At 49.6% G+C, this 23286-nt stretch overlaps 1 protein-coding gene and 1 long non-coding RNA gene across 2 annotated transcripts in view; one reads left to right on the top strand and one right to left on the bottom strand.

Moving 5' to 3' along the window:
• The first annotated feature begins 2645 nt into the window (after positions 1 to 2645).
• Positions 2646 to 8974, top strand: LOC139805228 (uncharacterized). Its single transcript, XR_011729739.1, has 2 exons — positions 2646 to 2792; positions 6561 to 8974. It is a non-coding gene; the product is annotated as an uncharacterized lncRNA (long non-coding RNA).
• A 10425-nt stretch (positions 8975 to 19399) lies between these two features.
• The window catches only part of PPIL2 (peptidylprolyl isomerase like 2), a 63364-nt gene continuing 59477 nt past the window's right edge, over positions 19400 to 23286 (bottom strand). Inside the window, exons 17-20 of the mRNA XM_071762841.1 lie at positions 23136 to 23208; positions 22916 to 22978; positions 22286 to 22425; positions 19400 to 20688 (exon numbers count right to left, since the gene is read on the bottom strand). Of these exons, the coding sequence (XP_071618942.1) occupies positions 20595 to 20688; positions 22286 to 22425; positions 22916 to 22978; positions 23136 to 23208 (370 nt within the window). The 3' untranslated portion in view covers positions 19400 to 20594. The remainder of the gene's footprint in view (positions 20689 to 22285; positions 22426 to 22915; positions 22979 to 23135; positions 23209 to 23286) is intronic.

Below are 23286 nucleotides of genomic sequence, written 5' to 3' on the forward strand. Positions count from 1 at the left end.
AAATGTGGGTTGAATCTTATTTTTATGTGGGCTTAAGATTGCCACTAAGCATTTGGGTTTTTCCTTTTGCTAATCTTTCCAAAATACAGAAAATTCTGTCACTACTTTTAGAGCATTTGTCTATTTTGAGTCAGTCATGGAACCTCTGCAAAGTTCTTTCAAAAAGAGATCCACAACAAACTCGGATAAATTGTAGGAAGTTTGGGTGTCTTTTCTGTTGTGTTATCTTGGTCATCCGTGGAGCAGAGGAACACTGAGCACAGATGCTCAATCTCCTATTTCTGCTTTGGTTGGGAGGAACTTCTTTAGTTCCTCTGACCAGATTAATGGTCTTGTCATGTGGCAGTGGAGTTAAAGTCTGCACTCTGAGTCAGTATGATGAAAATTGGTATTTCCATCCAAGAGCCCAGGTTGTGGGCTTCATTTTGCCTCAGGTTTATTCCACCCAGGTATCTGCAGGAGGCAGGTGTGCAGCTGTGAAGGGCTCTCACCAATATTCAAACAGAAACTTCCTGAAGATGAGGGCTGTGCATCACCAGCTGACCCCAGCAGCAGGCATGACAGGGCTCTCAGATTCTGCAGTGGTAAATCTCTGTGCCAAACACCAAGTTTGGATCAGATGGGATGATTAAGTAGGAGGGAGATTCTTTCTGTGATTAGCTGGCTACTTTCCTACCATAGCCTCCATATGGGATATTTGCTCCTTTACAAAGAGGGGACATTTGGATCATGTTCAACCTGGCATTTGCTGAAGCCCCCAGGTCCTTTTCCATTTGAAAATCCAATCTGGAACTCGGGGAAGGTTTAGTAAATCATTGTTTCTGATCATGAATCTGAAGGTGGTCATATTGGTCTTAATGGCTGTGATTACAAGAGCAAATGTACATTGGGACTTCATTGTGAATGTCTTCATATGTAAAAGCCTTCATATTATTTATTTGGAAGACTCCAGTACCTCTGCTTAAACAAATCCCCTAAAAGATCTATTTACTGTTAGTAAGAAATATCCCTTACAGCTGTAGAAAGGGCCTATGGCAGTGATTTGGTTTTGTTGTAATTGCATTAAGCCATGTGGAAGAAATAATTTTCAAGGAAGTGCTTCACATCAGGCTTGCTAGTACAAGATGTAGGTGTGTACTAGGTAATATTAGAGTGTTAATGAAATGTTCCTGGAAATTCTCTTTAACTTCAGGGTGGGCTAAATTGTGATAATTCTATTATTTTTAGCATTATAAACCAACAGAGTACATAGAATTCAGATACAAGACATCCTCTGTTTGTATTTGAAAACTTGGAAGTAGGAAATTGGTAGCAAGGACTCATGTAGGATTATAGAGGGAGTTTGGGTTTTACTTGTTTTAGTTGCATGTTCAGTTAGTGAATATTGCCAGCAGGACATCAAATATGATCCCCTTGGACTGCCTGAGGCTGAAACAAAGTCATTTGGTGCAGTCTTGATCAGTGTTTCTTCAATAATCCATCATTTCATCTCAAAAAGGTATGGGGGTGCTCTACATATGAGATCAACTATTTCCATCTTGAGAAAAATGGAAGACAGCCTGCTGTCCTTTCCCTCATGTGCTTGTAAGCTGTCATCTCAAATAGATTTTTTTTTTAAGTTATCCTTTCCTTGGCTTTATTGTCTTTGAGTGTGAAAAATCTTTCCAGATCTGGAAATACAAAAAGTCTGGAGCATCTCTAGCTTCCAGATACAGATGCCTCATCTAAAAGATGGGAAATCAACCTAAATAGGAAAATAGTCAAGACTAAAGCTTAATTTAACCTTTGAAAAGGGCTCCAGTTGGGTTACTCTGCCCACATGAGGTTTTCTTTCTAGTTCTGTCTCTTCCCCTGGACCTTCCCCATGGCTTTTCCCCGGATGGGTCCAAGCAGTGGAGCTGAACACCTGCAGGGATTAACTGGGGTTGGACCAAGTAACTCCTCGGCTGTGAAGCAGCTCTGCTGAGCCATCTAAGTGCTGAGTGTTAACAGTTTCTCCTCTATTAGTAGAGGCTGAGCTAATCTGAGGGTCTGGCTTGTTCATTTCTATAGTTTTGGTGAATAAGATTCAAGCTGAGACCACAAACTGCAGAACTGAGGCTCTGAGATGCTCTAGAAGCAGGAGCTGATCTGTACAGACACCTTCAGCCCTTGGATGTTCAGACTGAAAGCTCTTTGTGTCTGTGTGAGGATAGAGCATTGGCAAAAGGTTTCACTTTTCTTTGAGCTTTGTGTTGAGTGGCATGAATAGCCAGCCATGTTGGAGTGCTGATTCAGGGTTGTTTTTTTGTTTTGTTTTGTTGGGTTTTTTTATCCATTTAAAAGCAAAAGCGAGTGAGTTTTGTTCTGCAGAGAAGGTTATTTAAATTTTTTTAAATCACAAAACCATACTCAAAGGTGTGCAACACTGAAAGTGACACAAAATGCAAACCCCATCTGTAGGAGCTCCATACATTTTCTGTGCAAACTTTTTTCCATAACTTTCTTTACAGGATCTTGTGTTGGGGTGTGGGGCTGCCGAGGGCAAGGGGAGTTTGTTTTGCAATTGGGCTCCAGGGAGAGGGAATTGCTACATCTGGGAACTTGGCTGCAGATGTAAAACACGCTACTGAGGGCTGGGGGGCTTCCCTAAACAAATGTATTTCCTAAGGAAATGTAAATAGATTCTCTGCCACATGGAGGGGGAGCTTGCTGACACTGTCCCTGTGAACCTTTGAGGTCTGGAGCTGCTGAAGACTTTGAAATCATTTTAAGAGGCAAATTCTGAGTGCCATAAAGCCAGGGTTTGCAAGGTATGTAGGGCACTGGGACAGGAGGGGTGGGTACCTCAGCAGCACTGGGAGGGTGGCTCAGGGAAACACCAAAGCTGTGAAAGAGAAGGCAGAAAGAGTGCAAGGGCAGATCAATAGGAAGAGATGAAACGCTGTGGCAACTCAGGTGTCCCCCAAAAGCTTTTCATCTCTGTGCCTTGTGTTAAATGGCAAATTAATTGCTTTTTGTGCTCCCTGCAGGCAGGCTGTGCCCCAGCACCCTGCTCACGCCTGGCCATCCCCTGAGCTGGGCCAGGGGCAATGCCTCCTCAGCTCACAGGGCACTGCCCAGCCAGGCTCACCCAGGACACCCAACAGCTGCTCTTTGGGGTAAGAGGCTGTTTCTGGCCATAATCTCCTGATAGGCCTGAATTAATCATCTGTTTCCCACTGATATCAAATAAGCACCATTGCACTGGGTGTCACACTCCACTTCATTACCTTGTGTAACTGATAAGGCTGTAAATCTGCTTCTGCTTGGCTACTTAAATTATCTTCCCCCCCATTCTTCCTCTTTTCCTTCTGCCTCAATTCCATTCATGCTTTGTTTGGTTGGTTTTTTTTTTAGTGATACTGGTAACAGTCCAAAATTTGCAGCATTTTATTTTCTGTTGCTCCTCTTCTTTCCCCTCCAGAATGCAACACCCTCAGGGCAGCATTAACAACCTCAGGGCAGCATTAACAACTCAGCCACTGATATTTTGTGGTGTTGGATTCACCGCTGGGCTGGACCCTACCCCTGCACCAGGGAGCAGGCAGGGCCACTCCTCAGAGCCTGAGAGCAGAGGACAAGATGCTGCTTTGCTGCTAACCTGCCACTGCTTTACTGATTGAACCCCTGCAGCAAGTTTAAGGCCTAAACACTGTTTCTCTGTCGTGATAATCGACACACAACAGGCGTACAGGAACTGCCTCAGTGCCTCTAGTCCTCCTGCTCCCAGCCTGACAAAGCCAATGGATTTTTTGCATTAGCAGCAATTTTTTTTTCCCCCCTTCCATAATGAAAATTTCTCACAGCACAGAGGCTGGAGGCCCAAGTCAGTGCCCTCTCATTACCTGCCCATAATACACGAAACCAGAAGATTTCTCACGTCATTCTTTCAATGTTTACTAAAACAGAGACTTTGCTCTGGCAGACTTCTCCTTGCTGGCCAACACTCACGCTGAAGGTTAACAGCAGCTTTCGAAGTTAATGATTCTCTTTCCTTGTTTGCTCAGTGTTTCAGAGTTAAAACATGTAAATACGACTCCCCCGGGTAATTGCTGTGGTCACCCAGTGACTGCAGAAAACACAAACACATCTCATAGCAGAGAGAAGTGGGACTGCCCTGCCTGGCTCCCCGGGCTGCCAGGAGTGTCCATTTGCCCAAAAAGCAGCCAGTGTGGGATGAAACCATCCAGCTGAGGCTGGCAATTACACCCTGTGAAAACCCCCTCTCAAAATAGCAATTTCTAATCTCTCCCGAGGTCGTTAAGCAGGTTTCTAATCCAGCAAAGCTGTCCAGACCGTAACATGCTGTGATTCCTGGGCCTTTAGTAGAAACCCCTCTAAATTACTGTGTTTACTGGGTCAGGAGACTGATGGCAATGTCAGCTTGAGCAGAAAGCTGCAAAATACTCTGTGAATAGTGTGGATATGGTGACCATGACCTGAGTGTACCTTACCTGTGTCAGCTGAGCATTACCCAAGGCTCTTCTGCACAGAAATACAATGTACAGCAGTCTCCTAACTTGAGGTTTCCTAGGGTTGGAAGCAATCTCTGCTTTTCTGAAGATAAATGCAATAACTGGTCCTGTCCAGTCACTTTCAAATTAGATATAAATGCCCTGAAAACTTGTGACAGTCAAAGATTTCTGGGCAGCTTCACAGGAGCAGGGGTTCTGCCCCATGCTTTGGTTAAATTCCAGCTGGTGTAATCATATCTGCCTCTTCGCTCCCTTTCCCTGGGTGGTTCTGACTGCCTTGGAGGAGCTGATGTTTTGCAGAGTGGGGAGTGACATGCCTGATGTGGGGAGCTTTTACACAAGCAGTGATGTTTGTACTGTTAATGGGGACCCCTGTGGAGAAAGGTGCAGTGAAAACTCTTGGCTCACAAAGTGGTGCAGCCTCCCTGTGCCTGGCTGTACACACTGTGGTACTGAGGCCATGGGATGGCAAACCTCCTGCTATAGGAGCTCTAAATGGTCCCTGCCTCACACAATGATACTCAGACTGGCTTTGAGGCTCTGGTTGAAGAGATAGAGGCTCCCAAAGAGGCTGCTCAGCTGCAGGATGCTGTGAGGGCAGAGGCTGTCCTGGTGCTAAGCAGTAATGTTCTACCCCTCAACCCCTAAATCCACTCTTTTTCCTTTCTCCTGCCTCTTGTTAGTCAAATTCAAGCAGATGGTGAGTATCCAAAGGCTTCAAATCAGTAAAAGTTACAGTCTAAGGTGTGTGATATATGGAGTATTTATACTTCCTGCCTATATTCTACTAGTATAGAGTTTTTTTCTGAGAATAACCGACTGCTTATAGATATTGATTGTATAACTACAACTGCTGCTCTGGGAGGGGAAGGATGCTTTGGTCCAGCCCTGCCTGGAGCTTTGCCATGGTTGTTCCTGGTCTGTAAGGCTGTGCCACACAGCCCAGAGTCCCTGCCTGGCTGGGAGGGGATGCTGCAGCAGGATGGAGGAGCAGTGGGGACCATGGGCTGGGGGGTGCTGCTGTCATTGTGGGGAAGGGCACAACCCTTGGGAAAAACACCCACTGCCTCCCAGCCCCCCCTCCCCTCCTCACACATGCTGCAGCAGCCTGCCTGCAATGCAAATTCGTGGGGAAGATGATAAATACAGCCTGGTTTGTTTCTTTATTTAGCACGTTCCTCCTGAGAGGCTCCAAGGTCTTGAACTCAGGGTTTTACTGAGCTTGCTGTTTATCCACCCATGTGAGCATGAGCCTGCGTGGGGCCTGGCTGGGTGGCAGGGGGTTTCCTCCCTGCAGAGCAAGCTGGTGGGGATAGGGGTCCAGGGCAGCCCTGTCCTGTAGCTAAGGGGCTGTCAGCGAACAGGGCAGCAGCTCAGCCAGATCCAACACCCCAGATTAGCTGGGGCTTTGTTTTGGTGTTTTGCTGTTGAAGTTTGTCCATATATTTTAGCCTCATTTTACTGTTTCTTTTACCCCTCCATCCCTTTCCCCTTACTCTTTAGCCAATACTCAGGGTGTCTCTCCTGCCCTGTGAAGCTCACTGCCCTCTGCATCACTCTCCCCTCTGCATCTGCTGGCTCCATACCCCATCTCTCAGTGTCAATCTGTGCCCTGTCCCATTCCAAAGCCTGTCCAGCTCCAGACTGAAAATAGGAGTGGTAGAAAGCCAAAAAAAACCCCACAAAACACCCCATTATCCAAAGGTTAATGGAAAGCTCTGGGCAATTTTTAGGCTGGGATCACACTCGCCCTCCTCCCCACCCAACTCAGCCACCCATTCCTGGCTTGGGAATACTCCGTGGGGTTTCAGGACCAGTCCATCCCCAGTGCTGGATGCTGCCAGCACAGGGCAGTGACTCATTTTGCATCTCAGGGTGTGGATGTCTCACTTGGATGTTGTGAATGTTTCTCTCCTTGGCAACAGCAGCATCAGTGCTGCTCATGGGCTTTTGCTCTTTGCAGGGTGGGCAGTGCTCGTGGTCCTTATCCCCTGCACAACATCTGATAACACCAGGCCACAAACTTGCAGCAGAACTACCTGTCCCATCCTTTTTGTTTCCTAGAAATCCAGCTGGCAGCTTGGCAAGGAGAAACCCAGTCCTGAGGGCTTGTTAAATGACCACAGCATGGACCATGACACAGAGGATTGCATGACAAAGCCATTGCAGCTGTGCCAGAGGGGGGGGTGTGAGGGGGGTTTTGAATCTTTGTTTTTAACATTTGAGCTGTGGAAGCAAAGAGCCCTTGGAAACAGCACCAAGGGATGCAGCCTGTGTGCAAAAGAGGCAAATGGGATTTTGGAGCTGTGTCCAGTTGCAGGACCCCACAAGGACACCCTGCCTGTGCCTGGCAGCACCCGGGGCCATGGACACAGCTCCCACTGCCAGCCCTGGCACCAGCAGCCCAGGGCAGCAGGAAAAGGTATTGGGAGCTCTGGCTGGCAACCAGGCTGGGCCCAGGGAAGCAAATCACTGGGCACTGTCCTGGGGCCACTTGGTGCCCAGCCTGGCACCTTGGGAGAAAAATTATGTCAGTGCAATGAACACAACCTGAAATACAGCTGCAGGAATGGGATGCATGACCAGTATCCTTCTGGGGGAGTGGGAGCCCCTGGAGCCCTTCTCCAGCCCTGGCTGCACCCCTGGCCAGGCAGCAACACCATTCCTTGCCATTACTTTCCTTTGCATCTCTTGGATTTTACTTTTTTCTTTGCCTCCCTCCCCCTTCTCTTTTAGATTATCTCTTTTTTATTTTGCTTTTCCCTTTTTACTTTTTTTCCCCTTTCCAGTCCTCTCTTTGCCTCTTTCTCCCTTCCTGCTGTGCCATCGCTGGCTTTGTGAGCCACTGGTGTGCAGCAATACCTTGGCCTGACTTTTCTGGCTGGGACAAGGAGGGAGTCTGGCTTGTTCAAGGTGCAACATCCGAGCCTCCTGGCTGTACAAACTGTTGTTCTGGTGCCTGTTAGGGAGCATTAACACACTGCTGGTTTGCCACTCAGAAATCCCAAGACTTGTAACAAGAGCTGGGGCTTTACCCAACACTCTCACTGTGACAGGCTTCATGGAAACTTCTCTGGTTTCTTTGGCCACCAGCTCTGGAAATGAAGCTGATCTGCTCTGAGCCAGGCAGTGGGTCCCTAATTTGAATTACATTTGAGAGGTGAGGGCAGCAGATGGGCTGTGTGAGCATCTTCAGCTTTCACATCAGGAGGCAGTGAAATCTGTTCCTGGGCTGACCCAGCTGAGCTTCCCAGGCACCAGCAGCCACCAGCAGCATTGGCAGAGCTGGTCCTTACCCCTCTTCCTCATTATTTTCCCCATTTTCCTTTCTCTTTTCCATTTTTACACGAGGCTGAGCTGCACAAATATTTGCTCCCCTGAGGGGCTGAATGGAGCAGGATGAAGGTGAGCTCCATCCTGCTGGCACAATCTCCTTGCAGTCAGCACTCTCTGGCTCCAATGCTGTCTAAAAACTGGCTGAAAATGTCTGTGCAGAGCCTGCCTGCAGCCCTGCCAGGCTGTGAGGTGCTGGGCAGGGAGCAGGAGGGATGCTGGAGCCACCTGAGAGGCAGGGACACGGACCCAAGGGCTGTGCCCTTGCTCAGCACCCTGCCACTGCCCAGGACAACATCTCCTTGGTACAAGCTCTGAGTGGCATCTGTTTGGCTTCACTGTGGCTCCCTGCAGCTTCATTCAGCTGCAAGTTTGAGTTTAATGGCAGCTGAGAGTGTGACAGGGGCACGGACACTGCTGATGCTTCTCGCATAGAGCAAGCAGCCCTGAGGTGGCAAGCAGGAGCTTGGGAGTCCTCCACCCCCCTGGGAAAAAAAAACCACATCAGGCCAAGTTTTAGAAACACGTAACTTGTTTTGTTACAGATTAACTGTGGCAGTACAACCCAGACACTTTGCTGAACTGGCTGTTTAACCTCTTCCCGGTTTTTTTGTTGTTGTTTTCTTTGAAAAACAGGCACACTACAAATTGCAGAGTTTGTCTTGTCTCTGTTCATCTCAGGCAGGAGGCCAGGAACAGGGGCAGTGGGGGGCACCTCAAAGCTATGTCCAGGACCCTTCATTTCAGTGCTGAGTAGAAATCCCACATATCAAGTGATTAATTCCCCCCTGAGCATCTGCTCCCTCCTTGCTGGGGCTGCTGGAGCCCCTCTGTCCCCCCAGGAGGGGTCTTTGCTGGACACAGCTGGTGGTTTCCTTTCTGGAAAGATTTCACATGCTCCCTGGAGCACAAGAGGGTTTTGCTGACCCTGCAGCCTGTAATCTAACTCCTGGACTTGAGACACCTCCCAAAGCTGCTCCTGGCCCCGTTCCCCACTCCTCTGTCCCCAGGACAAGCTGTAATCGTGGCTTGGCAGGACAGCCCTGACCCGAATGCTCCAGCTCCCAGCAGATTTCCCCAGCCTCCATAAGTGTTTGCAAAAAAAAAACAAAAAAAACAAAAAAAACAAAAAAAACAAAAAAACACCCCAGTGATTTATTCTCGACAGCTCAGCTGGGTGGAGAAAAAAACATGGTGCTCTCTACATCTATTCTTAAGATTTTTTTACATTTTTATTTTTCCTCTGTAACAGAGATTGCCAACAATAATACAGCAGAAGCAGGTCCCAGCACCAGAACTTTTTTCCCTACCCTTTTCTGTAGGAAGTGCCAGCCTGGTTTCTTGCCAGTCCAGTGTCTGCTGAAAAAGTGTCTGGCAGGGGTTAGTGATGGTGTGAGTGAGCTGTGCTCCCTTGGCCCTGGATGGTGATGGGGACAGGGGGTGACACCTGGCCCTGAGCTGCCATTTGCAGTCAGGGGATGGTGACAGCTCCCTGGCTGGGTGCAGGGCTGCCCAGGGGGCTGCTCCCCACCCCACAGCCAATGCTGCCCCTGCAGAGCCAGTGTGGATAAGCACACTGATTGCCTTTTGGGGTGCTGGGAAATACATAGGTGTCTTAAAAAGTGAGCCTCCTGGTAATTCACTGTGTAAATATATGTTCTTAGGTAAGCAAGGCTGTAAAAGTTAGTTAACACCTTCCTTGTGTCTCTGCCTCCCATATTGGTTGTGTCTCTGACCACACTGGTCAACAAGGTCTGTGGCCATAAAGCACAGCTGAAAATCAGTTTATTCAGCTGACAAGTCAGGAATGATGGAGACCAAGACATGGCCCAAGACTGGTGGAGATGAAGCAGGGTGGAGAAAGCAGGATTATCACCCGGGGTGAGGGTAGTGATGCCCAAATTGGGGCAGGGAAGGGCCAGCACCCAGCCATACTCCCACTAGCTGGAATGACTGCAGGACCTGCTCACAATGCCTGGAAAAAAGAAAAGCCACATCCTTCTCACCACTGAAGCCCAGGAACACTCCTTTCCCCAGCAGCCCCCCTCCCTCTGCCTTCTCTGGGGGTGGCTGCGTGGCTTGACCCCATTTCCCTGCTGCCTCGGGTGGGAGCTGCTGTGGTAGAGACAAGCAGGCTGACCCCAGCATCCCGGCCATGGGACAGCTGAACCTTCCTCCCCCCACCAGCCCTGGGCTTCCTCCTCCCCATCCCACTGTCCCACAGACCCCACTGCAGCAGCTCCACGCTGGGAAACTGGGCGGGTGCCAAGGACTTTGATCCCCAGCCATAAAAACCTCCTCCAGACGCGACATCTCTTGCGCAATCACCTCCTGGGGGGCCGAGCTGGTGCCGAGCTGGTGGCCTTTGCTGCCCCAGGAAAGGGGTTTTTGGTTGGTAAGCTCTGGGACAGTCAGCAGCCTCCTGCTGCAGAGGTGTGGAGCTGGTGCCAGAGGCAGTGCTGAGCAGACACGTGTTGCACCAAGCAGATGCATTTACCTTGGCCTCCTCCCAGGCTGCTGCTCTCCTCCCTGGTCCATCTGCACACCCCAGCTGGGGCAAGGCCAGCTGAAAACCTTTCCAGCTGAGACATGCCAAGCATAGGATGTGTGCCCAGAGTGGCACTGAGCACCTTCCCAGAGCTGTTGGGTGGGACAGGACAGGCTGGGGAGGGTGGTCAGAGCAGAGTTACCAGAAGCGGGTGTCAGTGTTTGCCTTAAAGACCCTACAAAAAAGGTGATTTTAATTTTTTTTTTAATTATTTATATTTTTTTCTTTCCAGGGGGTGCTCAGCAGCCACAGCCCACCATGAGTTGGGGTGGGCAATGCTGAACTGTTGGCTGTGAGCCCTGGGCTGTGCTGGACACACAGCATCAGCCTGGCCGGGCATGAAAGGGCTGCAGGTGCCCTCTGCCAACCCAGCCAATGAGCCACTGATGAACAATTTTTTTCACATTTTAGTTCTCTGTATTTCAACTGCAGCACCATCCATCATGCTGGTGGAGCAGGGCTTTTTAATGTTATTTGGAAGCAAACTTGGGCAAGAGAGGGGTTACTTTGTGAATGCCAGATTGCTGCTTGATCAAGTCAAGGCTAAATGGTGTCTGCACAAAGATGGATGTGTAAAAAGATGGCAGAAGAGCATCTGGGGCTTCTCATACCAAGAAGCTTTCTTATGAAGCAAACACAAACCCAGTCCCAGTGTCCAAAACACTGCCAGATCCTTGGAGAAGGTGATGGTCCCTCCTCAGTTCCTGGTGCAAACATCATGGATTTCCAGAACACACAAAATGCAGGACCAATGTTTCTGCACTCACAGCCAGCTCTGTCATGAGCTGCTTTTATTTAACTTTTTGTGGTTAAACTTCTATTAGCATTTTGCTCCTTCACTCATAACTGCATCCTTGTCTCTCACACCCACACGGGACTGATCATCCTGGGGTCATGCCTCGGTTGGCCACCTCATCCCCAACCATCCCCTGGGGCTGTGAAGTTTAGGTCATCAGTGCCACAAAGCTTTTAACATCACTCCAGTGTCACTGAGCTGTGGCTCCCCAACCAGAGCTCAGGCTGTTTCTCTGCTCTGTCAAGTAATCTGAGGGATTTCCAGCGCTTCCCTCCCCACATCCCCCCAGTTGGGCACCAGCAAACATGCTCCCAGTTGTCCCTGGATATTATGTTTTCCAGCCTGGAGTGAGTGCTGTGCCCACAGCACCCAACTGGGTCCCTTTGGCTTTCAGGAGCATCCTGCTGTGGATCCTGGTGCTGGCTGAGACTGAACAACACTCAGTGCATTGGTGCTGAGCAGTGGAGCTCACTATGGGGCTGGGGCTGCCACTGCTGCCCCCTGCTCAGGAGCGTGGGAGAGTTTCCTTTTTTTCATTAGTGAGTGTGCTGAACTTTCCTGTCCTCCCCCACGAGGTTGCCATGGATGGGGATGAAATCAGGGTTTGGCTCCACATTGGCCCCTGAGCAGCACCTGGGAGTGAGGGAGGCCCAGGCCTGGTCCCAGCAGAGGGGATGGAAGTGGCAGCATCCACACATCCTCACCCTCCAGGGCCCTGGCACCCACCAGCTCTGCCAAGCTGGGCACAGACACAGCACGTGGCTCTTTCTACAGGGAAAGCAATATTTTTAACAACAACAACAAAAATCCCAACCCCAAATATGGTTTTGAAGAAGAAACAAAGATTAGAAATACTGTAAGTGGCAGAGACAAAGCACCAAAAATAGCATCCAAAGTTTCCTCTGTGTGCTCTCCCTGCAGGCAGCCCACACTATATTTGTCTTCACTTGCCATTTCTGCTGCAATCAATTTGCAATTGCCACTGGCAAGGAACCCATCTATTAAAAGCTCAGCTGAGCTCTGTGGTGAAGATGTCTGTAATAAAAAAAAAAAAAAAAAAAAAAAAAAAAAAAAAAGCCATTCATTAAAAAAAAAAATAAAATTTGGGCTTCTCCACAGATACTCCTGGCCTCAACAAAATCCACTAAAATCATCATCAGCTGCTTTGTCTAGGCTTGGGACCAGCTGTGGAAACCCAGAGCGGTTTTCCTTCCACGTGGGAAGGGATTTGCAGCCACTCAGAGGCTTGGAAGCACTTGGTGTTTGCTGCATGTCAGTGCTTTATCTCCAGGATTTGCTGCAGGCCACCCTGGGGAGGCAGATTCCTCCTGGGTCAATTGCTTTTATCATAAAAACAAATGTTTTCTATCATCCTTTTCATCCCAGGATGAAAGCACAGATAGAAACCATGTGAGTCCCCAGGCTGCCTTGGTGGGCCGTGCTGCTGGGTGCTCACTTCCCCCCCACAAAAATAATGGAGTAGGAAGGACAGGGAAAGAAACAGGAGTCCAGATCATCCTCTGCCTTTCCCTAAAAACTCCCTGTAGAATCACAAACTGGTTTGAGTTGGAAAGGACCCTAAAAATCATGCAGTTCCCAGCCCCCTGCATGGGGGGCACCTCCCACCAGCCCAGGTTGCTCCAAGCTCCATCCAACCTGGACTTGGACACTTCCAAGGAGTGGGCATCCCAAAGTAACCCCAGGGGCCTCTCTGGAGCTGGTACATGGCTCTCCCTTTGGCTTCCTGCCCCAAAGCATCAGGGCTGCTGCCTGCCTGGGTTCTGCCAGACCCAGGCACCCCTCTGAACCCCCTCAGCTGGAGGAAGGGATGCTGGGGGGGGCCAGGAGGGGGATGGCTCATTGTGAGGAGGCTGCAGGCATGCAGCCCATGTAGCCAAGCAAAACAGTGGCTGCAGAGGGATACAATTGCTGACTATAAATAGCGTTGGGAAGCAAGCATCAGGGAGGGAAAAAAAAAAAGTTATTCAAGCTAAAGGACAATGTTGGCACAAAAGCAAATAGATATAATTAGCCATTAATAAGCGGAGGCCAAAGATTAGAGAAAGTATCTAATATCAGAAAAGTGAGAGCCTGGAAAGCTTTCCTGGGGACAGCAACTTGATCAGCATTTAAAACAGGCTGTGGATATTTTTTAAAAGCCCTTAAGTTATGAGCTGTCAAATGCTGCTCCTGTGATTGCTCATAGACCTTTTTTTGTGTGTAAAAGGAAAGATTTGGGCATCTTGTGATGTCAGGAATGACAAAAGGGCCTGGGAAACTGCCCTGTGGGTACAACCCCAATTCCCTAAACCTCCTCCTCCCTTGGGCAGTTGGATCAGTGAGTCCCAGCCCTTCCTAGAGCCCTTTACCAACTCTGCCCTTCAGAACCCCAACAGGGACCAAACCTGTCTGGAGGGATGCTCCAACCCCCAAAGCTTCTCAGAAATTCCTGGGCTCGGGCAGGTTCTGGCTCTTTACCACGGGACCATTCTTGTGCTGGGGAGGTTTTTTTCACCCCAGTTAAGGCCTTGTGCTGGCAGGGGCAGCTCCTGCCAGCCCACCCCCCCAGAGGCCAGCAAAGGGCTGCTGCAATGGGCCATGAGCTGTCTCATGATGCTTCTGCACCTTCCTCACCTCTGGAAAATACCAAAGCAACCAGATTAGAGCAGTGCATAGAAGAAAACCCAGTAGAGCTGCAACCCCCTGGGCCAGCCACATGGGAAGAGCCCTGGTGGAGGAAGCAGAAGGTTCCAGGAGTGGTGGCTGGGATTCTTTTTACCAAAGCAAACCTGGACAAACAAGTACATAAAGGACGAGTGACAGCAAGTGCCAAGCTTGCTTGCCTTGGCCCTGCTGACCTTTAAACAGTGACTGACAGGAGTGAAGTTTGCCCTGGCATTGCAGCAGCCCTGAGATGTTGCAAAACTCTTGCTCCCAGCCCGAGCAACAGACTGGACGGCACCCATCATGCACCCTTCAGCATGCCCCGTGGCACAGCCCTGGAGGTGGGTGGCACAGCCCTGTGCTGGACACAGGGACCAGCACCTGTAGGACACCTGCCTTGTCCATTGTGCCCTGGGAAAAGATCAGGGAGGAGACCTCAAAGACTCCTGACCTTCATGGCAGAACTGTAGCTGACCTGTTTGGAGACTGCTGTGAGCAGCCCAGGCAGTGCTTTGCCCAGAGAATCCCCAGGACAACTCTGCTCACCCATGATAAGAGTGAGAGTGCAGGAAGGCAGCAGCCAGAGGGGCCCCTTATCTGCTACAGTCACTGCAGGCCACTGCCCTGGCTTTGCTTTGCTTTGCTACCAGGGGATCTGAAGGATTAATATTCCCTTGAAGCCTTTGCAGAGAGCCCCGTGCCTTTCTGCAAGGCACTTCTGAGCCAAGAAGACATTTTTTGCTTGAGTGCAGTATGTGAAATTGTACAAGCAGGTAGGGTAGACAAAGCTGTGATCTCTTTGGCCTTAAAACACTTTTGCTTCTCCAACCCCGTGCCAACCCTCGTGGGGCCGGCAGCACCTCAGCTGTCAAATGTCCTTGGCCCATGCAGCAGCAGGGCCCCATCCTGTCCCATCCCACACGGAGCTGTTCCAGAGTGTGCCCGGGCTGGAGGCAAAACCCAAGGGCAGCTCCTGCCTTGGGGTTCAGCCAGCTTCCAGGGCTGGGGCTGGGGTGCAGGCAGGCAGCAGCAAGCCCTGTGTGTCCATATGGGGATGGTGGTGACAGGGAGGCGGCTCCTCCTCGGCTGCTATTTCCAGCAGATGAAGTCACCGGGCTGCAGCTCAGCAGCGGGTGAGTCCGTGCTGACCCAGCCGCGGTGTTTATCCCAAATGGCTTCATGTCCCTTCAGTGGGAACGTCCTTCCCAGGGCCGGGGGGGTGCCCTGATCACCACACGCTTGTGTTTAAAAATCCTTAGGCGCACTTTCACAGACACTCCCGGCTGCCAATGGCCGCGCTGAGGCTGTCAGCCCCGTGCTGTGCTGCAGCTCCCCGGCGGCTGCTGGTGCGGGATGTGGTGTCGGGTGCGGGATGTGCACGCTGCAGGCAGCCACCACACTGCATGACCATGGCCAAAAGCCACCAGGGCTGCCCAGAGACCTGGGAGGGCAGAGCTGAGGGGACTGGGGACAGGAACTGAGCTGCCATGGCGCTGGGTGTCACTGCTGTGGAGATGTGTGTCCCAGAGCTCCCCAAGCTCCCAGCACTGCCTCGGCTCCAGCCCTTTCCCCACAGTCATGGCCTGGGGGCGGTTAAATCCTCTGCCACGGCTGCGATAAGAAATTTGCTTTTCTGAAGAAAGAGAGGAAGCGAGAAATCCCCGGCAGCGCCGCGTGGTGTAAATGTGCTGCCGGCCGGGGCAGGCAGCTGCCCGCCTCCTTCCTGTGCAGTCAGATTTGGGTTGTTTTGCCTTCTCCAAAGCAAACAGTGTTGAAACTTTTTGGGGTGTTTGGCAAATCCCCTCCCTTGCTTCCGAGAGCCGCTTCCTGGCGCAAGGTTTCCGACGTCCTGTTCCTTCCACACACCACGGGCCAGGGGTGGCAGGGGGATCCCAAAAATGTGTGATACATATAACCGAGCAGCTGAGCGCTGGATTTACCCACCAGCTGCTCACCCCAGCTGCAGGGTGGCCACGGCTCAGGGGACCTACGCAGCCCAATCCGGAGACACCTGTGTCCTCTGCACCCACCAATGCTGGGTCCCTTTGGCTGCAGTTGCCACGGCGTGGAGCCAGCGGCACAGACCCGACAGCACCTGGCACCAACGCCCCAGCACCCGTTCAGCGTGCTCAGCCCCCCTCTGCCTTCTGAGGGCTCAGCTGTATTTAGCACTTGAGCTTTTCACTTCTTTTGTTTAACCCCTGGCCGTGGCTTGGGCATCTGCCACTGAGACCAGCCCTCAACATGCAGTGTAGGCAGCATCAAATCAACACGTTGCTGTTTTTGAACCAAACCCCCTCGCTGCCCTGCAAGACCATCTACACACAACCACAAAACCTGCCCCAAACTATTTCTGTGTCTCTAAAGACAGCCTTCACCTTGCTGTCTTAAGCACCGTCCTTAAAGCTCAGTGCCAGTGCCATGCACTGCATTCAGCTCAGAGCAGATCTCCCAGGTGACCACACCAGACACTGCGTTGCTGCGGTGTCTCCTAGAGGACCATAGGCTCTTCTGAAGGGAATCGGGCAGATAAACAGCAGGTTTTGCCATTATTATTTCTGCCCCTAATTCTGCATAGCCTGCTAGGCAAGGAACACAAAGCCTTAGGGTGCTGCCTTGGTGAAACACCTTGGGCAGTGAGGATGCAGCTGCCCCGCAGCCACCGGTGAGCAGCTCGACCAGGGGATGCCCATCACCAACAGGAATCCTGACAGGACCTGGCAGGCAGATTTTTGTTTTCTGTTGGGAGCTTTGCAGCCACCCGAGAGGTGGGTGAACAGAAGCTTTATCAAAGCTTAGGCCATGAATATTGGGCCAAAGCCCAGGGGACTAAATGGGTGTAAATGCCACCTCATCTGGGCAGGGTAGCGGGTGCTCATCCTGGCTTCTCATCCCGAGGTCTCTGGGGCCAATTAGGTCTGTACCCAACACACAGGTACATGCCACCCCATGGCAGAGCTACACAGAGGCATGAAGGGCTGAGAAACCTCTTGCAAAAACCTGCCAGGAGTCCTGGCACACACAGCAGCCCTTCCTCCCCCCATCCCCATCCTACCGACCTTCACAGGCAGTCTCTGTCCATTTGTCTATGCCTGTGCTCTGCTTCTGGTACCAATGGCATCCCAACAGTGGCTGGTCCAGGGCCTGAACATCTTCCCTGTGCCCACTCTTCAGGCTCAAGACAACATGAGAAACAAATCCTGGAGCAGCACCTGGTAGAAGTATGTTCTATGTGGTTTTTTGAGTTCACAGTAAGAAATAAACTGGAATAAATTTAGCAGTGAGAAAAGCTGTGCTGGATTGAATTCTGCACTTCTCTGCTCCACCCCATCAAGCTCTAGTTTCTTATGGCCAAAGGTGGCATGGGCTCTGGAAACACTTCATTGCCTTACAGAAGGCAGAATTTCCTTAGAGACCTTCAAACAAAGTTTGACTACTCACAATTCATGGCCATACATGTGACAGGTATTGCTATGATCTACCACCTGATGCTGAAGCAGAGCAGAGCAATTGTTTGTACAAGCTCCTGCTTCCAAGAGAGTGGGCTGAAGCAATTCAAGCCAGTGGAGAACAGGCAAAATTAAACTGAACAACCAGTATTTTGGCCTTTTTCTCTTGCTATATATGGAAACAGAGATGCATTTAGCTTGAAAAGTATCCAATCAGTGCTGTTTCCCACACAGAAAAGTACTGTGGTCCTTGGGGTGCCAGGCTAAGTTCACACCAGGAAGAGCAGAGGTGAAGAGCTGAGTCTCTGCCAGCCCCAGGTCTCTGTGTGCCTGTATGGGGACACATGGTCACAGCTGCCTGCCCCAACACACACCACCACCTTCCCAAGGGTGTTTTCTGCTGGTGGTGTGTAGTGTTATGGTGCCAGAGCTCAGGAAACGACTCATTTACTGGTCACCCAGTGCCTCTGCCTTTCCACAAAATGTCTCAGGTACAGAATGCAAAGTGCTGGTATTACTCTAGTTAAGGCCAGACAAAAGCTGCTTCAGCCTCTGGTTGAAATCCTACTTTTTCTCTCTAAGCACATTTACTGGAAAAGTGTCAAAGACAAAGAATGTTAAAATGTGCTTACAAATTGCACAGCAGTTCCCAGGAGTTTCTGTAGTGAGGCTGCACAATGCCTGCCCATCCCTCTGGCCACAGCAGGAGCTGCTTTGGATACTCCTTCAGCACCCTGTCCTGGCTGGAGAACCAAGAGATGAACAGGGCAGAAAAGTTTTCAGTAAGACCAGAAAAATGAGCAGAGAGACAGGTTTTGTAAAAAAAAGGGCTACACCACACTGCCTGAGCCCCATCACCTTGTGCCCCATCATTTTCACTCACCTTTTAGGGCAGAGCTGGAGTCACATTATCCCTGGGGTTTTGTCTATCATAAGAAAAGCTGAAGTTAAAATAAAATTGACCACATATGCAAAAATACAGGTGTGGGAGGGAGCAGAGAAGTGGGACTTTAGAATAAAAAATGGCTACAGGACCTGGTTGCTTGAGCACCAGTGGTTCTGCTGCCCTTCAGAGGCTCTCAATACAAACCCCAGCAGGGTGCTGACTCAACACAAGGCCTCAGCCAAACATCTTGACCTCCAGACCCACAGCAGCACCCTGGGGATGGGCCAGAGCCAGCATCTCCCAGCCTGGGAGGTAGTGACAACAGCAGTGAGGAGCAGCAGAACAGCCTGGGAACTGGATTCGGGTCAAGTGGTGAACAGAGCCTGAAGAGCTTCACCCCTACTTAGAGCAAAACTAAAAGGTTATGCTCAGCCCTCCCTAGAAGCCAGGAAATGGCTCTTTCTTTTGTGTCCAGTGTTATGGTGGGAAATTGCAAGGAAAAAAGGCAGTGCAGAAGGCAGCAGCCCTGTCTGCACTTTGCATGGCAGTGGCCCTCTGAGGACTGCAGTGAGAGCTGCCAAAGAGCTGGAGTAGAAAGGGAAAGGGGGCAGCTATCTCTGCAGCCTGCTGCTGCAAGAGGAAACTGTCCCTTAGATCAACCTGTTACAAGGACTCTTGCTGAAACAGAAGTCCTTGCCACACCTCTGTTGCCTTCCTTTTAATCAAAAGCTCATTTATTTCATAATAATATCCATTTTGATCTCGTCCAAAAAAGCATTTTACTCCTGCAGACTTCATTAAACTGCCTGGTCTGGGTCTAGCAACGCTGTGAACTCAACAACTCAAAAATATGCTGAAGCAGGAGTTAGGTAGAAGGGATAACAATTTATCAGGAATAGGCCAGCCCAGGAGAAGCAAAAGTTTTCAGTAAGACACAAGAAACACAGCTTGAGGAAAGAACCATCATATCCCCCTTTCCAGGAATCAAACACATGTTATTTCAAACTTACATACTGCAAAATGTTACAAAACAAAACCCATTATTCTTTCAGGCTGGTTTGAACTTCCTATGATTTAACAAAGATGTAACCATATCCGCAAAGATCCCAGAGTTCCTCATGAGCATCCCAGAAAGCAGGAATGAATAATTTCCTTGCATGACAATCAACTCTGCAATGCCACAATCTTGGAAATGCCAGATGAACAGTCAAAGGCAAGCACTCAAAAGAAAATAAAAGCATTTAATGCAAAACATTTCACCAAAAGTTTTTACAGTAATTTCATATAAATGGAGTCTTCTCTTAAAACATAAACCCACCAATATAAAGGTATTGTTAAAAAGCTGGTTACAAAACTGTCTCCTGAGCCACACTGAGAGTTAGGGATGGTATTTCTGTCAAATGAATACACCTAAGATCAACTGAAAAGTAATGTTCAGGATTCAGCCTGCTACATCTAAGTGATGGCAAGACACAAGTTCTGGATTAAAACATTAGAACTTCACAGGCTGATACATCTTTACCCCATAAAGCCTTTATTAAGCTTCCTAGTAATTTGTGGGTAATGTGGAAATATCTGAAACACCTGTCAGCTGTATTTTATATGGTTTTCCCCAGTGATGGGAAGATGTCAGGGATCAGAGGGCAGGTTTGAACTGGTGCATCCTGGCCCCTCTGGCTGCCCCGTTGCTAAGGGAAGGCCAGGCACTGGGAGGAACAAGTGGCTCAGCTACCCCAGACTCCCCACCTGGATTTGTTGCTTCCCAGGCTGTCAAAGACTGAAACAGGTACACAGAGAGCTCATTCTGGAGTGAGAGAGGCCCTGTGGAGACTGACAGCAGTCAGGCCATTCTCTTTGCAGGCCCACAAAGAGGAGAAGATAGAATTGGTGAATTGGTCCTTATTGAGAACTAGCAAAAGGCAGACAGAAGGGAAGGGCAGGACAGGCTAGAGCCTCTGCAAGGCACTGCAGCAGCACAGGCTTTTCCCCACCACATTAATTCATCCCTTCATTTGGCAGACTTGCCTCATCTGGAAATGATTACCTGTAAAAGGAGCCCTTTCACCAATGGAGCTGCTCACTGAAGCAGCATCCTGCAAGGCTGGGCTCTGGCTGGTCTGCTGCCAGGCAGGCAGGAAAAGGCTCCAGCTAATCCCCAGTGAAGCTGGGCTGCCTGCTCCCCTGCTTAGCAAAACAACAACAAAAAGGCCTTCGAGGAAGATGCAGTGGGGGGAACACAGTTCTCTAGAAAACAAAGCCACATTAACCAGCCTTAACAAAGCAACAGTCTTTTTCCCCAGTGGAAGGGCAGGCTGGTGCCTTCCCTCCCCAGGACAGAGTGCCTTCAGGCTCTTTCAGGACATGTGGGAGGCTGCCTTTTCTTTTTTTGCTGTGCTGCTCCAGTGCTAGGCTCCCCGAGCTGCTACCAGGAGCTGAAGTCCCCGAAGCCTGTGCTCTTTTTCTCTTTCTTCACAGCTGTGCTGGTTGAGGGGCCGTCGTCTTCCATGCTGCGCTTCCTGGAGTCAACAGGAAAACAACTTTCAGGGCCTATTTACTGGTTGGTAGGATCAGGGCAGCTGGGATTCCTTTCTCCTCCCAGCAAGAACTATATTTGAGCCAGCATGGGGGACAGCAGGGGAGAGGGATGGGGGCCTTTGACATATCTAAAAAGAGGGGGAGAGTGTGCCTGTGGGGATGGTTCAGGCCAGGCTCTGAACACTTCCAGGACCATGTTCAAAACCCAACAAATTCTCCAGGCCAGAGCCAAAGATTTGACAAGTGCACTTTTTTAGTGAAAATGTGATCTTTAAGTTATCTCCCTGTCTTCTCACCTGCATTTGTATCAGCAAAAGGTTTTATGGAGGATTAGGTATAAGGCATCCAGGCAAGTTTTTCAGATCCTTTCCTGTTTCTTGAGCACAGCCTGTTGCAGCCCTGCTGCTGGTCTCAGCCTCTCCTGAGCAGATTTTGCAACCCCATGGAAACACTGAGCAGCCAGCTCACCAACTGTGGTTTTATTGTCAGGTATCAGCAGCCAATAGAGAGGACTGAGAACCCTGAACCTGCCAAAGGGCTGCTAGGGACCAAACTCTCCATTTCAAGGCAGGTTGCAAAAAGTGAAGTGCCAAGAAGTCCTTTCTATACTACTTGTCCATTTCCACAGAGCTGCAATCTCTGCCTGGCTTTCCTCTGTAAATACAGCATAGAATGTCAGAAATTTTAAGCTGAACACAGTATTTTAAAGGCCAAGCAATATTTTGTAATTGAAACACCAAAATGGCCTACATGGTCTCATGTATTTTTGTTCTCACAGTTATGCAAATGCCTGTAAGTCACACAGGCACATAGAAGCTGATTAAATAGCTGCCCAGATCTGTGTGTGCATAAACACATGCCTTTATGTAGCAGACAGACAACAGCATTTTTGCAAATGCTTTCAGAGAAGCCTGCAAAAAAATCAAACGGAAGGCATTTATTTTAATTTATCCAAAAGTCATGCAAAGCTGCCACTTGGGTGGGATTCTGTACTGTCCTTAGGAAAGCAAGTGACTCTGCCAATTGCAGTGGGTGTACAAAGGGTGTCTGGGAGAGGATGCTTTAGGAGAAGCCTGTACAACCAGCCAGGCACCCTGGAGGTACTCACCAGACACCCTGTGCTCCCACAGCAAGCCTGGGAACCTGCTCCACTTACTGGCCATTTCAGTTTTGCTGGTAGAATTGTTTTTGTGGCTGAACAGGGAATGAGATCAGCAGACTGACTGGGTCTCAAGGCAACTACTTTGTGCAGGGGAGAAGCTACTGAAAGAGAAACATTTGTGGGACCCTGGCCTTCAGAAATAGCTGCAGAAGAGGAAGAGAATAGAAGATGGAGTAGGAAGTGACACAATACAGTTCCTCAAGGACTTCTGAGTTGTGGAAATGTATTTACAGTTCTGAAGTCAGTACACAATGTTAAAGATGAACTTGTCTTGTTCAAGTGCTAAAAAAAAAAGCTCAGTTAACTTGTAATCTTGAAAAACAACAGAAGTAGAGGGAACTTGACAGTTAAATGTCTGCAAAGCCTGCTGGCACAAACCAAACACTCAACAAAGATCAGATGGGCAGGGAACTCACGCTGCAGCCATGTTGATGTATTTTCCAATCCCCTGCCTGTAGGTTTTAGGAGCCTGGACCTCTTTCTTCAGTGGGACCACCTCAGCTTTTGTTTTGGCTGCTTCTTCTTCTAGCTGGACCTTCTCTCTTTCTGCAGCAACCTGTGGGAATCAAAGAGTGCAATCTGTTGCAAGAGCTAGTCCAGAGTAAGGTGAAAATGTCTACAACTGTTTGAAGCTTTAAAACAATCTAAAACAGCAATCAGCACTGCTATGATTACAGGGCAGGCTTTAAGAGACAGACCTCAAGGGCCACTACAAACAGGCTGTCTGCAGCCATTATAACAAAACTCCTTTCTTCTCACCTGCAACTGCCCAGAGCTACTGTGGGCATTTGGAAAGGAAACCATTTGAATCATGATGGACTGGGAGCTGTGCCAGACTCAGTTACAGTTATGAGACCTCTGTGCTGAAGAGTGCAGAGATGACCCTGGCACATAAGGCGATGCTGAACAGCAGCTGTTTAATCTTAGCTTGCCACCCTATGGGCCAAGGAGCTGCCCGTGTTCAATTAAAAGGCATTAAGTTCCAAAGTTCTCCAACAAAGAGTTTGGCCTTTCTAAAAAAAAAAAAAATAACCACCTATCCTCACCTGGGCATCTGCCTCTTCATACGGATCAACAAAAACGGTTGTCGCCTCAATTCGTATTTCCTCCTGGGAACAGCAGCAGGACAAAGCAATCTGAGGGTTAAGTTGTGTCATCTTACCCAAACTCAGCTCTCAGAGAAGCAGCAGCAGGGTGAACTGCACTGCCACACAAGGCCACGTGCCTCCACTCCCCCCTGCACAGCCCATGGTGCTTCACACCTACCTTGGGACGGTCTGTTTTTGGGTCACTTTCCACATTCTCCATAGCAGTCAGAGTCTCAAAGCCACCAACCACCCTAAAAGAGGAAGAAGATGATTTTTAGCTATCATAACACACTCAAAATATTCCTGTACTCTTACATCTACTACATCTA

This window comes from Heliangelus exortis, chromosome 19 (assembly GCF_036169615.1).
Source record: "Heliangelus exortis chromosome 19, bHelExo1.hap1, whole genome shotgun sequence".
Classification (NCBI taxonomy): Eukaryota; Metazoa; Chordata; class Aves; order Apodiformes; family Trochilidae; genus Heliangelus; species Heliangelus exortis.